At 60.1% G+C, this 13,742-nt stretch overlaps 1 protein-coding gene across 1 annotated transcript; it reads left to right on the forward strand.

Annotated features, from left to right (window-relative positions):
* The first annotated feature begins 1,941 nt into the window (after positions 1-1,941).
* UBE2Z (ubiquitin conjugating enzyme E2 Z) lies at positions 1,942-11,655 on the forward strand. Its single transcript, XM_030966398.1, is given in 8 exon segments — positions 1,942-2,267; positions 4,701-4,750; positions 4,753-4,772; positions 5,680-5,867; positions 6,401-6,512; positions 7,568-7,680; positions 8,428-8,518; positions 10,402-11,655. Coding segments are annotated over 8 exon segments (1,086 nt in total). The 3' UTR covers positions 10,588-11,655.
* Positions 11,656-13,742: the final 2,087 nt, after the last annotated feature.

A 13,742-nucleotide genomic window follows, 5' to 3' on the forward strand; every position in this document is an offset into this window, starting at 1 on the left:
TAACGGAGCAGCCACTCCTCTGCCCGGAGCCTGGGGCAGCGGCTGTGACCTTCCTGGATGGAATGGGAAGAAGGAATGTGGTCTGTTTGGGGAAGTGGGGACATTCCTGGGAATGGGACCCAGGATGGTGGCTCTGTTTGGGGACATGTGGGGATGGGACACAGGGATGGTTTTGTTTGGGGAATTGCTGGGGAATTGCTGGGGATGGGACACAGGAATGTGGCGTTTGGGACATTGCTGGAATGACCCAGGAGGTGCTTTGTTTGGGGACATTGCTGGGACATTGCTGGGAATGGGGCACGGGAATGGGAATGGGAATGGGACACAGGGAATGGGACACAGGGAATGGTGGCTTTGTTTGGGGACATTGCTGGGAATGGGACACAGGGAATGGTGGCTTTGTTTGGGGACATTGCTGGGGACATTGCTGGGAATGGGGCACAGGGAATGGTGGCTTTTTTGGGGACATTCCTGGGAATGGGACACAGGGAATGGTGGCTTTGTTTGGGGACATTGCTGGGAATGGGGCACAGGGAATGGTGGCTTTGTTTGGGGACATTGCTGGGGATGGGACACAGGGAATGGGTGGAATTCCTGAAGGGTCTGAGGAGAACTCGGCTGTGCGAACAGAGGGGATCGGGACAGGGACAATGCCCTGGGTTGTGTGGGAACAACAGCGCTGTTACCCGGGCTGGGTTACAGCTTATCCTCCCGGGAAATGGGATACGGAACTCTGGGACACAGAACTCCCGGGAAATGGGATACAGAACTCTGGGATACAGAACTCCCGGGAAATGGGATACAGAACTCTGGGATACAGAACTCCCGGGAAATGGGATACGGAACTCCCGGGAAATGGGATACAGAACTCTGGGATACAGAACTCCCGGGAAATGGGATACGGAACTCCCGGGAAATGGGATACGGAACTCTGGGATACAGAACTCCCGGGAAATGGGATGGAATTCCCGGGAAATGGGATACAGAATTCTGGGATACAGAACTGCGAAATGGGATACGGAAATGGGAGAAACTCCGGGAAATGGGATACGGAACTCCCGGGAAATGGGATACACAATTCTGGGATACAGAATTCGGGCCGGCACCCAGCCCTGGCGCAGCTGCCCGGGCCCCTGGTGGTGCCGCTTGGGGACGCGGTGTGGTGCTGCTGGAACCAGCGCCATCGTCCCAAACGGGAGAGGATCCATGGGGACGATCCCGTGCAGCCCCCGGCCCCGCCGGGCCGGCCCCCATCGCCCCGCGCCGTCCCTCGGAGCTGTCCCACCGCTCCCGGAGCTCCGGCAGCCCCGGGGCCGGGCCCCTTCCCCGGCCGGTGCCGATCCCGGAGGATTTTCCCACCCTTCTTGCTCCCATAACCCCGCAGTTCCTCAAACTGCCTCTTTCCCCAAATCCCCCAAATCCCCAAAAAAACCCCAAATTCCCCAAAACCCCCAAACCCCCAAAACCCCAAATTCCCAAAAACCCCCCCCCAAAACCCCAAATTCCCAAAATCCCCAAACCCCCAAACCCCAAATTCCCCAAATTTCCCAAAACCCCAAAACCCCAAAAACCCCAAACCCCAAATTCCCCAAAACCCCAAATCCCCAAAACCCCGAATTACCCAAATTCCCAAAAACCCCAAAACCCCAAATTCCCCAAATTCCCAAAAACCCAAAACCCCAAACCCCCAAATTCCCCAAATTTCCCCAACCCCCAAATTCCCCAAATTTCCCCAAACCGCCGTTTCCCCCGCCGCCCGCCAGCCCTCCCGCTCACCAGGGGGCGCTGTGGCGCTCTCTCCCTCCCCGCCCGCCCCGCGGAGGAGCCGCTCCCGCCGCCGCTCGGTGGTGCCGGGGGCGGGGAGCGTGGGCGGCGCGGGGCCGCTCTGGCCGCGCGCCTCGGTGGTGCGGAGTCCCGGAAGCGGCGCGGGCCGAGGCCGCAATGGCGGAGAGCCCGGCGGCCGAGGACGCGGCCCCGGCCCCGGCCGCGGTGCTGGCGGCGGGCGGCGGCGGCAGCGCCTCGCCCAGCGCCGCCGGCTCCGCGGGCAGCCCCGGCGTCTTCATCCCCGCCGAGCTCTGGGCGGCCGCGGGCTTCGGCGCGGCCGCGGCGCCCGGCACCGGCGTGGCTCCCGGTAGCGGCGGCGCCCCGATGGCGGCGGCGGCGGCGGGGGCCGCGCTCCTCACGCACTCCGCCTTCTGGGACCCCACGGTCAGCGGCGACTGGGACAGCGAGCGGCCCAGCCCGGCCTGCCTGCTGCGGATCAAACGGTGAGCGGAGCGGACGCACCAGGACCGGCACCGGGACCGGGACCGGCAGCGGCAGCGCGGGGCCCGGGCACGGAGCGCGGCGCGGGCGTTCGGCTCGGCCCCGCGGCCGGTAACGGGCCCTGCGCCGCACCGGGCACCGGGCACCGGGCACGGGACAGCGCCGGGCCCTGCCGGTGTCCCGGGACAAACACGGGGCAGGTCCCGGTTCTTCCCGATATCCCGGGACAAACACGGGGCAGGTCCCGGTCCTTCCCGGTGTCCCGGGGCTTTCCCGGACAGGTTTGGGTTGGGAGGGACCTTGGGCAGGGACACTTTGCTCTGTCCCAGGGAATTCCCAGCTGCCCAAATCCCCCAGGACCCCTGGAATTCCGCCCCTGGATTGGAGGGATCCCCTGGAGTCCTGCCCTGAATCCCCTGGAATTCCTGCCCTGAATCCCCAGGAATTCCTGCCCCGGATCCCCCTGGAATTCCTGCCCTGGATCCCCTGGAATTCCTGCCCGGATCCCCTGGAATTCCCGCCTGGATCCCCTGGAATTCCTGCCCTGGATCCCCTGGAATTCCTGCCCCAATCCCCTGGAATTCCTGCCCAGGGATCCCCCTGGAATTCCTGCCCTGAATCCCCTGGAATTCCTGCCCCGGATCCCCTGGAATTCCTGCCCTGAATCCCCAGGAATTCTGCCCCGACCCCTGGATCCCCCTGGAATTCCTGCCCAGGGATCCCCCTGGAATTCCTGCCCTGAATCCCCTGGAATTCCTGCCCTGGATCCCCTGGAATTCCTGCCCTGAATCTCCTGGAATTCCCGCCTGGATCCCCTGGAATTCCTGCCCTGAATCCCCAGGAATTCCTGCCCTGAATCCCCTGGAATTCCCAGCTGGATCCCCTGGAATTCCTGCCATGAATCCCCTGGAATTCCTGCCCCGGATCCTCTGGAATTCCTGCCCTGAATCCCCAGGAATTCCTGCCCTGAATCCCCAGGAATTCCTGCCCCGGATCCCCTGGAATTCCTGCCCGGATCCCCTGGAATTCCTGCCATGAATCCCCTGGAATTCCTGCCCGGGATCCCCTGGAATTCTGTTGGATTTTCAGTTTTATTGGAGTTCCTGGTGCTGGAGGTGGGGAAATTTCCAGGGGGGATTCCAGGTGGAATTCCTGAGCATTCCAGCCAGGATTCCCGAGGATTCTGGGGGGATTCTCAAGGATTCCAAGGGGGACTCCAGGTGGGATTCCTGAGGATTCCAGGGAGGATTCCAGACGAGATTCCTGTGGATTCTGGGGGGATTCTCAAGGATTCTGAGGGGGATTCCCCAGGATTCCAGGGGGCAATTCCAGGCAGGATTCCCAGGGATTCCAAGGGGGATTCCAGAGGGATTCTGGGGAGATTCCAGCCAGGATTCCAGGGGGGATTCCCAAGGATTCCAGGAGTGCTCGGAATGCCTGGGCTGCCTTTGGGGCTCGGCTCAGGGATCTCACCCAGAGCCGGGACCAAAGCTCCCCAATCCCGGTTTAAATCCCGGTTTAAATCCCGGTTTAACTCCCGATCCGGCCCCATTCCCGGCCCATTCCCGCCCCATTCCCAGCCCCATTCCCGGCTCATTCCCGGCCCCATTCCGCCCCATTCCCAGCCCCATTCCCGGCTCATTCCGGCCCCATTCCCGGCCCCATTCCCGGCCCCATTCCCAGCCCATTCCCGGCCCATTCCCAGCCCCATTCCTAGCCCATTCCCGGCCCCATTCCCTGACCATTCCCGGCTCCATTCCCTGCCCATTCCCGGCCCATTCCCGGCCCCATTCCCGGCCCCATTCCCGGCCCCATTCCCGGCCCCATTCCCGGCTCATTCCCAGCCCCTTCCCGGCGCCCATTCCCGGCCCCATTCCCGGCCCCATTCCCGGCCCCATTCCCGGCCCATTCCCGGCCCATTCCCGGCCCCATTCCCAGACCATTCCCGGCCCCATTCCGGCCCATTCCGGCCCATTCCGGCCCATTCCCGGCCCATTCCCGGCCCCATTCCCAGCCCATTCCCGGCCCCATTCCCGGCCCCATTCCCGGCCCATTCCCGGCCCCATTCCCGGCCCCATTCCCGCCCCATTCCCTGCCCATTCCCGGCTCATTCCCGGCTCATTCCCGGCCCATTCCGCCCCATTCCCGGCCCCATTCCGGCCCCATTCCCGGCCCATTCCCGGCCCCATTCCCGGCCCATTCCCGGCTCCATTCCCGGCCCATTCCCGGCCCCATTCCCAGCCCATTCCGGCCCCATTCCCGGCCCATTCCCGGCCCCATTCCCGGCCCATTCCCGGCCCCATTCCCAGACCATTCCCGGCTCATTCCCGGCCCATTCCCGGCCCCATTCCCGGCCCCATTCCCGGCCCCATTCCTGGCTCATTCCCAGCCCATTCCCGGCCCCATTCCCGGCTCATTCCCGTTTCCCTTCCCAGGGACATCATGTCCATCTACAAGGAGCCGCCGCCGGGGATGTTCGTTGTGCCCGACCCCACGACATGACCAAGGTGAGGAGCCCTCGGGGCCCCCAAATCCCGGCCCCGGGAGCGCTCCCGGCTGGAATTGCTCTGGGCGGCCTGGAGGGGTCTGGATTCCCGGGATGGGGGGGGATCCACGGGTTTGGGAATGCCAGAGGGTTTGGGAATGCTGGAGGGTTTGGGAATGATGGAGGGTTTGGGAATGATGGAGGGTTTGGGAAATGCTGGAGGGTTTGGGAATGCTGGAGGGTTTGGGAAATGCTGGAGGATTTGGGAAATGCTGGAGGGTTTGGGAAATGCTGGAGGGTTTGGGGATGATGGAGAGTTTGGGAATGAAGGAGGGTTTGGGGATGATGGAGGGGTTGGGAATGAAGGAGGGTTTGGGAATGAAGGAGGGTTTGGGAATGCCAGAGGGTTTGGGAGCTCTGGAGGGTTTGGGGATGCTGGAGGGTTTGGGGAATGCTGGAGGGTTTGGGGAATGCTGGAGGGTTTGGGGATGATGGAGGATTTGGGAATGAAGGAGGGTTTGGGAATGAAGGAGGGTTTGGGAGCTCTGGAGGGTTTGGGAGCTGTGGAGGGTTTGGGAATACCGGAGGGTTTGGGAATACCGGAGGGTTTGGGAATACCGGAGGGTTTGGGAGCCCTGGAGGGTTTGGGAGCTCTGGAGGGTTTGGGAATGAAGGAGGGTTTGGGAATGCTGGAGGGTTTGGGAGCTCTGGAGGGTTTGGGAATGAAGGAGGGTTTGGGAATGCCGGAGGGTTTGGGAGCCCTGGAGGGTTTGGGAGCTCTGGAGGGTTTGGGAATACCGGAGGGTTTGGGAGCTCTGGAGGGTTTGGGAATACCGGAGGGTTTGGGAATGAAGGAGGGTTTGGGAGCCCTGGAGGGTTTGGGAGCTCTGGAGCATCGGGAACGCCGCAGGGCTGGGCTGTCCCCGCAGATCCACGCGCTGATCACGGGCCCGTTCGACACCCCCTACGAGGGCGGCTTCTTCCTGTTCCTGTTCCGCTGCCCGCCCGACTACCCCATCCACCCGCCCCGCGTCAAGCTCATGACCACGGGCAACAACACCGTCAGGTTCAACCCCAACTTCTACCGCAACGGCAAGGTCTGCCTCAGCATCCTGGGGTAAGCCGGGCCTAAGGGGCGGCCTCAGCATCCTGGGGTAAGCTGGGCTTAATGGGCTGCCTCAGTGTCCTGGGGTAAGCCGGGCCTAAGGGGCTGCCTCAGTGTCCTGCGTTTAATGGGCTGCCTCAGCGTCCTGGGGTAAGCCGGGCCTAAGGGGCAGCCTCAGCATCCTGGGGTAAGCCGGGCTTAATGGGCTGCCTCAGCATCCTGGGGTAAGCCGGGTTTAGGGTCCAACTCAGTGTCCTGGGGTAAGCCGGGCCTGGGGTAAGGCTGAGCTCGGGCTCTGCTCCCAGGTGAGCACGGACAGAAGGACAGCACAGTTTAGGCTGTGCCGGGGGAAGTTTGGGTCCAGGCCAGGCCCAGGTCAGGCCCAGGCCAGGCCCAGGTCAGGCCCAGCTGTGCTCCCCAGGTCAGGCCCAGGTCAGGCCCAGGTCAGGCCCGGGTCAGGCCCAGCTGTGCTCCCCAGGTCTCTGGGCTCTGCTGTGGGGGGGGCGGTGCTGCTGGTTAATTAGTGACTCAGTTAATTGGCCCAGCACGTGGACAGGCCCGGCCTGGAGCCCGGCGCAGAGCATCTCGTCGGTGCTGATCTCCATCCAGTCCCTGATGACCGAGAACCCGTACCACAACGAGCCCGGCTTCGAGCAGGTCAGGCTGGGCTGGGACTGGCTGGGAGCCCGGGCTGGGACTGGGATTGCAGCCTGGGACTGGGATTACAGCCTGGAACTGGGATTGCAGCCTGGGACTGGGATTGCAGCCTGGGACTGGGATTATAGCCTGGAACTGGGATTACAGCCTGGGACTGGGACTGCAGCCTGGGACTGGGATTGCAGCCTGGAACTGGGATTGCAGCCTGGGACTGACTGGGATTGCAGCCTGGGACTGGGATTGCAGCCTGGGACTGGGATTGCAGCCTGGGACTGGGATTGCAGCCTGGGACTGGGATTGCAGCCTGGGACTGGGATTATAACCTGGGACTGGGATTGCAGCCTGGGACTGGGATTGCAGCCTGGGACTGGGATTACAGCCTGGGACTGTCAGTGACCCCAGGCTGGAGCTGTCAGTGACCCCAGCCTGGAGCTGTCAGGGATCCCAGCCTGGAGCTGTCAGTGATCCCAGGCTGGAGCTGTCAGTGACCCCAGGCTGGAGCTGTCTGGGAGTGACCCCAGGCTGGAGCTGTGGCACTGGGACTGCCCAGGCTGGGGACTGCAGCCTGAGCTGACCCCAGGCTGGAGCTGTCACTGATCCCAGGCTGGAGCTGTCACTGATCCCAGGCTGGAGCTGTCAGTGATCCCAGGCTGGAGCTGTCAGTGATCCCAGCCTGGAGCTGTCAGTGATCCCAGCCTGGAGCTGTCAGTGACCCCAGCCTGGAGCTGTCAGTGATCCCAGCCTGGAGCTGTCAGTGACCCCAGGCTGGAGCTGTCAGTGATCCCAGGCTGGAGCTGTCAGTGATCCCAGGCTGGAGCTGTCAGTGACCCCAGGCTGGAGCTGTCAGTGATCCCAGGCTGGAGCTGTCAGTGACCCCAGGCTGGAGCTGTCAGTGACCCCAGGCTGGAGCTGTCAGTGATCCCAGGCTGGAGCTGTCAGTGATCCCAGGCTGGAGCTGTCACTGATCCCAGGCTGAAGCTGTCACTGATCCCAGGCTGGGCCTGGGCTCAGCCCCGCTCAGGCCGGGCCCTGCCCTGACCCCGCCGTGTCCCCAGGAGCGGCACCCCGGGGACAGCAAGAACTACAACGAGTGCATCCGGCACGAGACCATCCGCGTGGCCGTGTGCGACATGCTGGAGGGAAAGTGTCCCTGCCCCGAGCCCCTGCGGTACGGACAGACAGGGGGACACTGGGGACATTGGGGGGACAGTGTCCCTGCCCCGAGCCCCTGCGGTACGGACAGACAGGGGGACACTGGGGACATTGGGGGGACAGTGCCCCTGCCCCGAGCCCCTGCGGTACGGACAGACGGGGGACACTGGGGACAGACACCGGGGCTGATGGGGACACTGGGGACACTGGGGAGACAGTGCCCCTGCCCCGAGCCCTTGCGGTACAGACAGACACGGGGACATGGGGACATTGGGGACACTGGGGACACTGTGTCCCCCGGGCCATGGTGACCGTGTCCCCTGTGTCCCCCGTGTCCCCCGTGTCCCCCGTGTCCCCCGGGCCATGGTGACCGTGTCCCCTGTGTCCCCTGTGTCCCCTGTGTCCCCTGTGTCCCCTGTGTCCCCCGTGTCCCCTGTGTCCCCTGTGTCCCCTGGGCCATGGTGACCGTGTCCCCTGTGTCCCCCGGGCCATGGTGACCGTGTCCCCTGTGTCCCCTGTGTCCCCTGTGTCCCCCGTGTCCCCTGTGTCCCCTGTGTCCCCTGGGCCATGGTGACCGTGTCCCCTGTGTCCCCGGGCCATGGTGACCGTGTCCCCCTGTGTCCCCTGTGTCCCCCGTGTCCCCTGTGTCCCCTGTGTCCCCTGGGCCATGGTGACCATGTCCCCTGTGTCCCCTGTGTCCCCTGTGTCCCCGGTGTCCCCTGTGTCCCCCGGGCCATGGTGACCGTGTCCCCCATGTCCCCAGGGGCGTCATGGAGAAATCCTTCATGGAGTACCTGGACTTCTACGAGGGCGTCTGCAAGGAGAGGCTGCACCTGCAGGGCCAGACCATGCAGGTGAGGTGGGGACAGGCAGCTGGGCACAGACGTGTGGCACAGCTGGGCACAGACGTGGGGCACAGCTGGGGACAGACGTGGGGCACAGCTGGGCACAGACGTGGGGCACAGCTGGGGACAGACGTGGGGCACAGCTGGGGACAGACGTGGGGCACAGCTGGGACGCGGCGGGGCACAGATGTGGGGCACAGCGTGGCACAGCTGGGGACAGACGTGGGGCACAGCTGGGCACAGACGTGGGGCACAGCTGGGGACAGACGTGGGGCACAGCTGGGGACAGACGTGGGGCACAGCTGGGGACAGATGTGAGGCACAGCTGGGGACAGACGTGGGGCACAGCTGGGCACAGACGTGGGGCACAGCTGGGGACAGACGTGGGGCACAGCTGGGGACAGACGTGGGGCACAGCTGGGGACAGACGTGGGGCACAGCTGGGCACAGACGTGGGGCACAGCTGGGGACAGATGTGGGGCACAGCTGGGGACAGATGTGGGGCACAGCTGGGGACAGACGTGGGGCACCGGGGCAGTTCCGGGATGGGATCCGTGTTCTCCTGGGGGAGTTTCAGGGCCCTGTCCAGGGGAATTTCAGGATCCTCTCCAGAGGGAATTCAGGGATCCTCTGCAGGGAGAGTTTGAGGAGACACAGGGAATGTCAGGATCCTCTCCAGAGGGAGCTCCAGGATCCTTCCCAGTGGAATTTCACCATCCTCTCCCCCCAGGCTGGGATTTCCCTGGGAATTCCCCCCATCCCCTCTCCCAGAGCCCCCCACCCCTCACTCCTGCCTGTTTTTCCCCATTCCTGTCTGTTTTTCCCCCCTCACTCCTGTCTGGTTTTTTCCATTCCCCATTTTCCCCCTCACTCCTGCCTGTTTTTCCCATTCCTGCTTGTTTTTCCCATTCCCGTCTGTTTTTCCCCATTCCTGTCTGTTTATGCCCATTCCTGCCTGTTTTTCCCCATTCCCCAATCACCCCTGCCTGTTTTCCCCCATTCCCGTCTGTTTTTCCCATTCCTGTCTGTTTTTCCCCATTCCCCATCCCTCACCCCTGTCTGTTTTCCCCATTCCTGCCTGGTTTTCCCCATTCCCCATTCCTGTTTTCCCCCCTTACCCCTGCCTGTTTTCCCGCATTCCTGCCTATTTTCCCCATTCCCGTCTGTTTTTCCCCATTTCCCCCCTCACGCCTGCCTGTTTTTCCCCCTCATTCCGTCTGTTTTTCCCCATTCCCGTCTGTTTTTCCCCCTTCACTCCTGTCTGTTTTCCCCATTCCTGCCTGTTTTCCCCATTCCTGTCTGTTTTTCCCCATTCCCCAACCCTCACCCCTGCCTGTTTTGCCCATTCCCGCCTGTTTTTGCCCATTCCTGTCTGTTTTCCCCATTCCCATCTGTTTTCCCCCCTCACTCCTGTCTGTTTTCCCCATTCCTGCCTGTTTTCCCCATTCCCGTCTGTTTTTCCCCATTTCCCCCCTCACTCCCGTCTGTTTTCCCCATTCCTGCCTGTTTTCCCCATTCCCCATCCCTCACCCCTGCCTGTTTTCCCCATTCCTGCCTGTTTTTGCCCATTCCTGTCTGTTTTCCCCCCATTTCCCCCCCTCCTCCCTTTTCCCCATTCCTGTTTTCCCCATTCCTGCCTATTTCCCCATTCCCGTCTGTTTTCCCCATTCCTGTCTGTTTTTCCCCATTCCCCATCCCTCACCCCTGCCTGTTTTCCCCCATTCCCGCCTATTTCCCCCATTCCCGTCTCTTTCCCCATTCCGTCCGTTTTTCCCCATTCCCCATCCCTCACCCCTGCCTGTTTTCCCCCATTCCCGTCCGTTTTCCCCCATTCCCCATCCCTCTCTCCCGCCCGGTTTCCCCGCTCACCGCTGCCCGTGTCCCGTGCCCAGGACCCTTTCCGGGGCGGCACCGATTACCAGGCGCTGCTGGGGCGGCTGCAGGCGCTGCGGGCGCGGCTGCACGAGCGGCAGCAGCAGCAGCAGCAGCAGCAGCAGCAGCAGGACAGCGCCGACATGGACTCGGAGAGCAGCTCCTCGGAGGCCGAGCCCGAGCCGCACGGCTGCCCCAGGGCTTAGGAGGGCCCGGCCCGGCCCGGGACTGCAGCACAGCCGGGCCGCGCAGAGCCGCGGGCTCCTCCTCCTCCTCTTCCTCCATCCCTCCCTCCCCGAGGGCCGCCGGGACACAAACCCGAGGATTCCCCCCAAAAAAAACCACAGAGACAAAGCCCAGCTCGGCACAGGCTCCTCTTGGACAAAGGTACTTCCTGGCATTGTGGCATCAGGTTGTTTTTGGGGGTTTTTTTTTTTTGGACAACACCTACACTGGTTGGGGTTATTATTTTTGGTTTTTGGGGTTTTTTTTTTTTTTTCCAGGTTTTTTTTTTTTTTTTTTTTTTTTCCTCCGTTCGATTAAAGAATGAGCTCTAGACTGCAAATCCTCGAGAGCTTTTGTGCTCCTGGGCAGGGAGGGAGCAGTGGGAGCTGGGGCCTCCCTGGTGTCTCTGTTGCAGGCAGATTAAAGGAATTCTCACTGCTGCAACCGCGGCTCCTTGCCCAAAGCTCTGCCCGAGCCCCGGGGCCCTTTGGATCCTTCATGGGAACGGCAGGAACCCGTGCGCTGGTTCACCCTGGAGGTTTGGGGAAGGGAGGATGAGGAGGGAGCGCCAAGATGAGTTTGTTTCTTTCCGTGATATCCAACTCAGCCTTTGAGGAGGGGGTTTTCTCCTGCTGGAGCTCTTCTTTCCTCACCTGCAATTCTCTGCTGCACACCTGGGTGTCGCCTGCGGTGTCCCCTCCCTGCGCCGTGCCACCCCAGCTGGGCTCTGGGACAAACTCCTTTGCCAAACTTGGTGAATTTCTGCATTTTTGGGGGTCCTGGGGCTGCTGAGAGCGGGGTCCGTGCCGTGGGTGACACGGAGAGGTGGCAGTGGCAGTGCCACCCCCCCCAGCCCGGGCTGGAGGTGACGATTCCCCGCTGGAGCAGGAGCTCAGCGTTTCACTTTGCACGGTAGGGACGCAAAATTGCTGCACGAAATCCTGCAAAAAATCCTGCGAAAAATCCTGCAAAAAATCCTGCAAAAAATCCTGCAAAAAATCCTGCAAAAAATCCTGCAAAAAATTCTGCAAAAAATTCTGCAAAAAAATCTTGCCTAAATTCCTGCCCAAAATCTGCCCAAAATCTCCCCAAACTCGTGCACAAAATCCTGCCGAAAATCCTGCAAAAAAATCCTGCAAAAAATCTGCACAAAATCTGCCCAAAGTCCTGTACAAAATCCTGCCCAAAATCCTGCTCAAAATCGTGCCCAAAATCCTGCACAAATCCTGCACAAAATCTGCCCAAAATCTGCCCAAAAAAATCCTGCCCAAAATCCTGCACAAAATCCTGCACAAAATCTGCCCAAAATTGTGCCCAAAATCCTGCACAAATCCTGCCCAAAAAAATCCTGCACAAAATCCTGCCCAAAAAAATCCTGCCCAAAAAAATCCTGCCCAAAATCCTGCCCAAAAAAATCCTGCCCAAAAAAATCCTGCCCAAAATCCTGCCCAAAATCCTGCACAAAATCCTGCACAAAATCCTGCCCAAAATCCTGCACAAAATCCTGCAAAAAATCCTGCACCAAATCCTGCCCAAAATCCTGCAAAAAATCGTGCCCAAAATTGTGCCCAAAATAATCCTGCACAAATCCTGCACAAAATCTGCCCAAAATCTGCCCAAAAATATCCTGCCCAAAATCCTACACAAAATCCTGCCCAAAATTGTGCCCAAAATCCTGCACAAATCCTACCCAAAAAAATCCTACACAAAATCCTGCCCAAAAAAATCCTGCCCAAAAAAATCCTGCCCAAAATCTGCCCAAAATCCTGCCCAAAATCCTGCCCAAAATCTGCCCAAAATCCTGCCCAAAATCCTGCCCAAAATCTGCCCAAAATCCTGCCCTCCCCCCCTTGCCTCCACACCAGTTTGGCCCAGTTTGGATCCTGCTGCTGCTGGGAGCCATTCCCAGCCTGGGTCCTCATCCCGAGGGGCAGGAGGAGCCCAAACTCCCCAAATCCCCCAAATCCCCCGGGATTATTTGGGATTGCAGCAGCAGCAGGAAGGTGGGAAATGGGGAATTTCCCTGGTTGGAAATGGGAATTTTCCTGGTTGGAAATGGGAATTTTCCTGGTTGGAAATGGGAATTTTCCTGCTGGGAAATGAGAATTTCTGTGGTAGGAAATGAGAGTTTTCCTGGTGGGAAATGGGGAATTTCCCCAGTGGGAAATGGGGAATTTTCCTGGTTGGAAATGGGAATTTTTCCTGCTGGGAAATGAGAATTTCTCTGGTAGGAAATAGGGATTTTCCTGGTTGGAAATGGGGAATTTTCCTGGTTGGAAATGGGGAATTTTCCTGGTTGGAAATGGGGAATTTCCCAGGTGGAAAATGTGGATTTTCCCTGCTGGGGAATGGGAATTTCCCTGCTGGGAAATGGGGATTTTTCCGTGTGGGAAATGGGAATTTCTCTGGTAGGAAATGGGAATTTTCCTGGTTGGAAATGGGAATTTTCCTGCTGGGAAATGAGAATTTCTCTGGTAGGACATGGGAATTTTCCTGGTGAGAAATGGGAATTTCCCCAGTGGGAAATGTGGATTTTCCCTGATGGGAAATGGGGAATATCCCCAGTGGGAAATGGGAATTTTCCTGGTTGGAAATGGGGAATATCCCAGGTGGGAAATGGGCATTTTCCTGCTGGGAAATGGGAATTTTCCAGGTGGGAAACGAGAATTTCTCTGGTAGGAAATGGGGAATTTTCCTGGTTGGAAATGGGAGTTTCCCAGGTGGAAAATGTGGATTTTCCCAGGTGGGAAATGGGGAATATCACCGCTGGGAAATAGGGAATTTTCCAGGTGGGAAATGAGGAATTTCCCTGGTAGGAAATGGGAATTTTCCTGGTTGGAAATGTGGATTTTCCCTGGTGAGAAGTGGGAATTTTCCAGGTGGGAAATGGGGAATATCACTGCTGGGAAATGAGGAATTTCCCAGGTGGAAAACGTGGATTTTCCGTGGTAGGAAATGGGAATTTTCCTGCTGGGAAATGAGGAATTTCCCCGTTTCTCCTGCAAACCCGGGGAATTGTTTCCCTTCTCTTTTCCCAAAGCCCCCGGGGCCGGTTTGGGTTTAACCCTTGAGGGGAAGGGAAGGGAAGGGAAGGGAAGGGAAGGGAAGGGAAGGGAAGGGAAGGGAAGGGAAGGGA

This window comes from Camarhynchus parvulus, chromosome 27 (genome assembly GCF_901933205.1).
Source record: "Camarhynchus parvulus chromosome 27, STF_HiC, whole genome shotgun sequence".
Taxonomy (NCBI): Eukaryota; Metazoa; Chordata; class Aves; order Passeriformes; family Thraupidae; genus Camarhynchus; species Camarhynchus parvulus.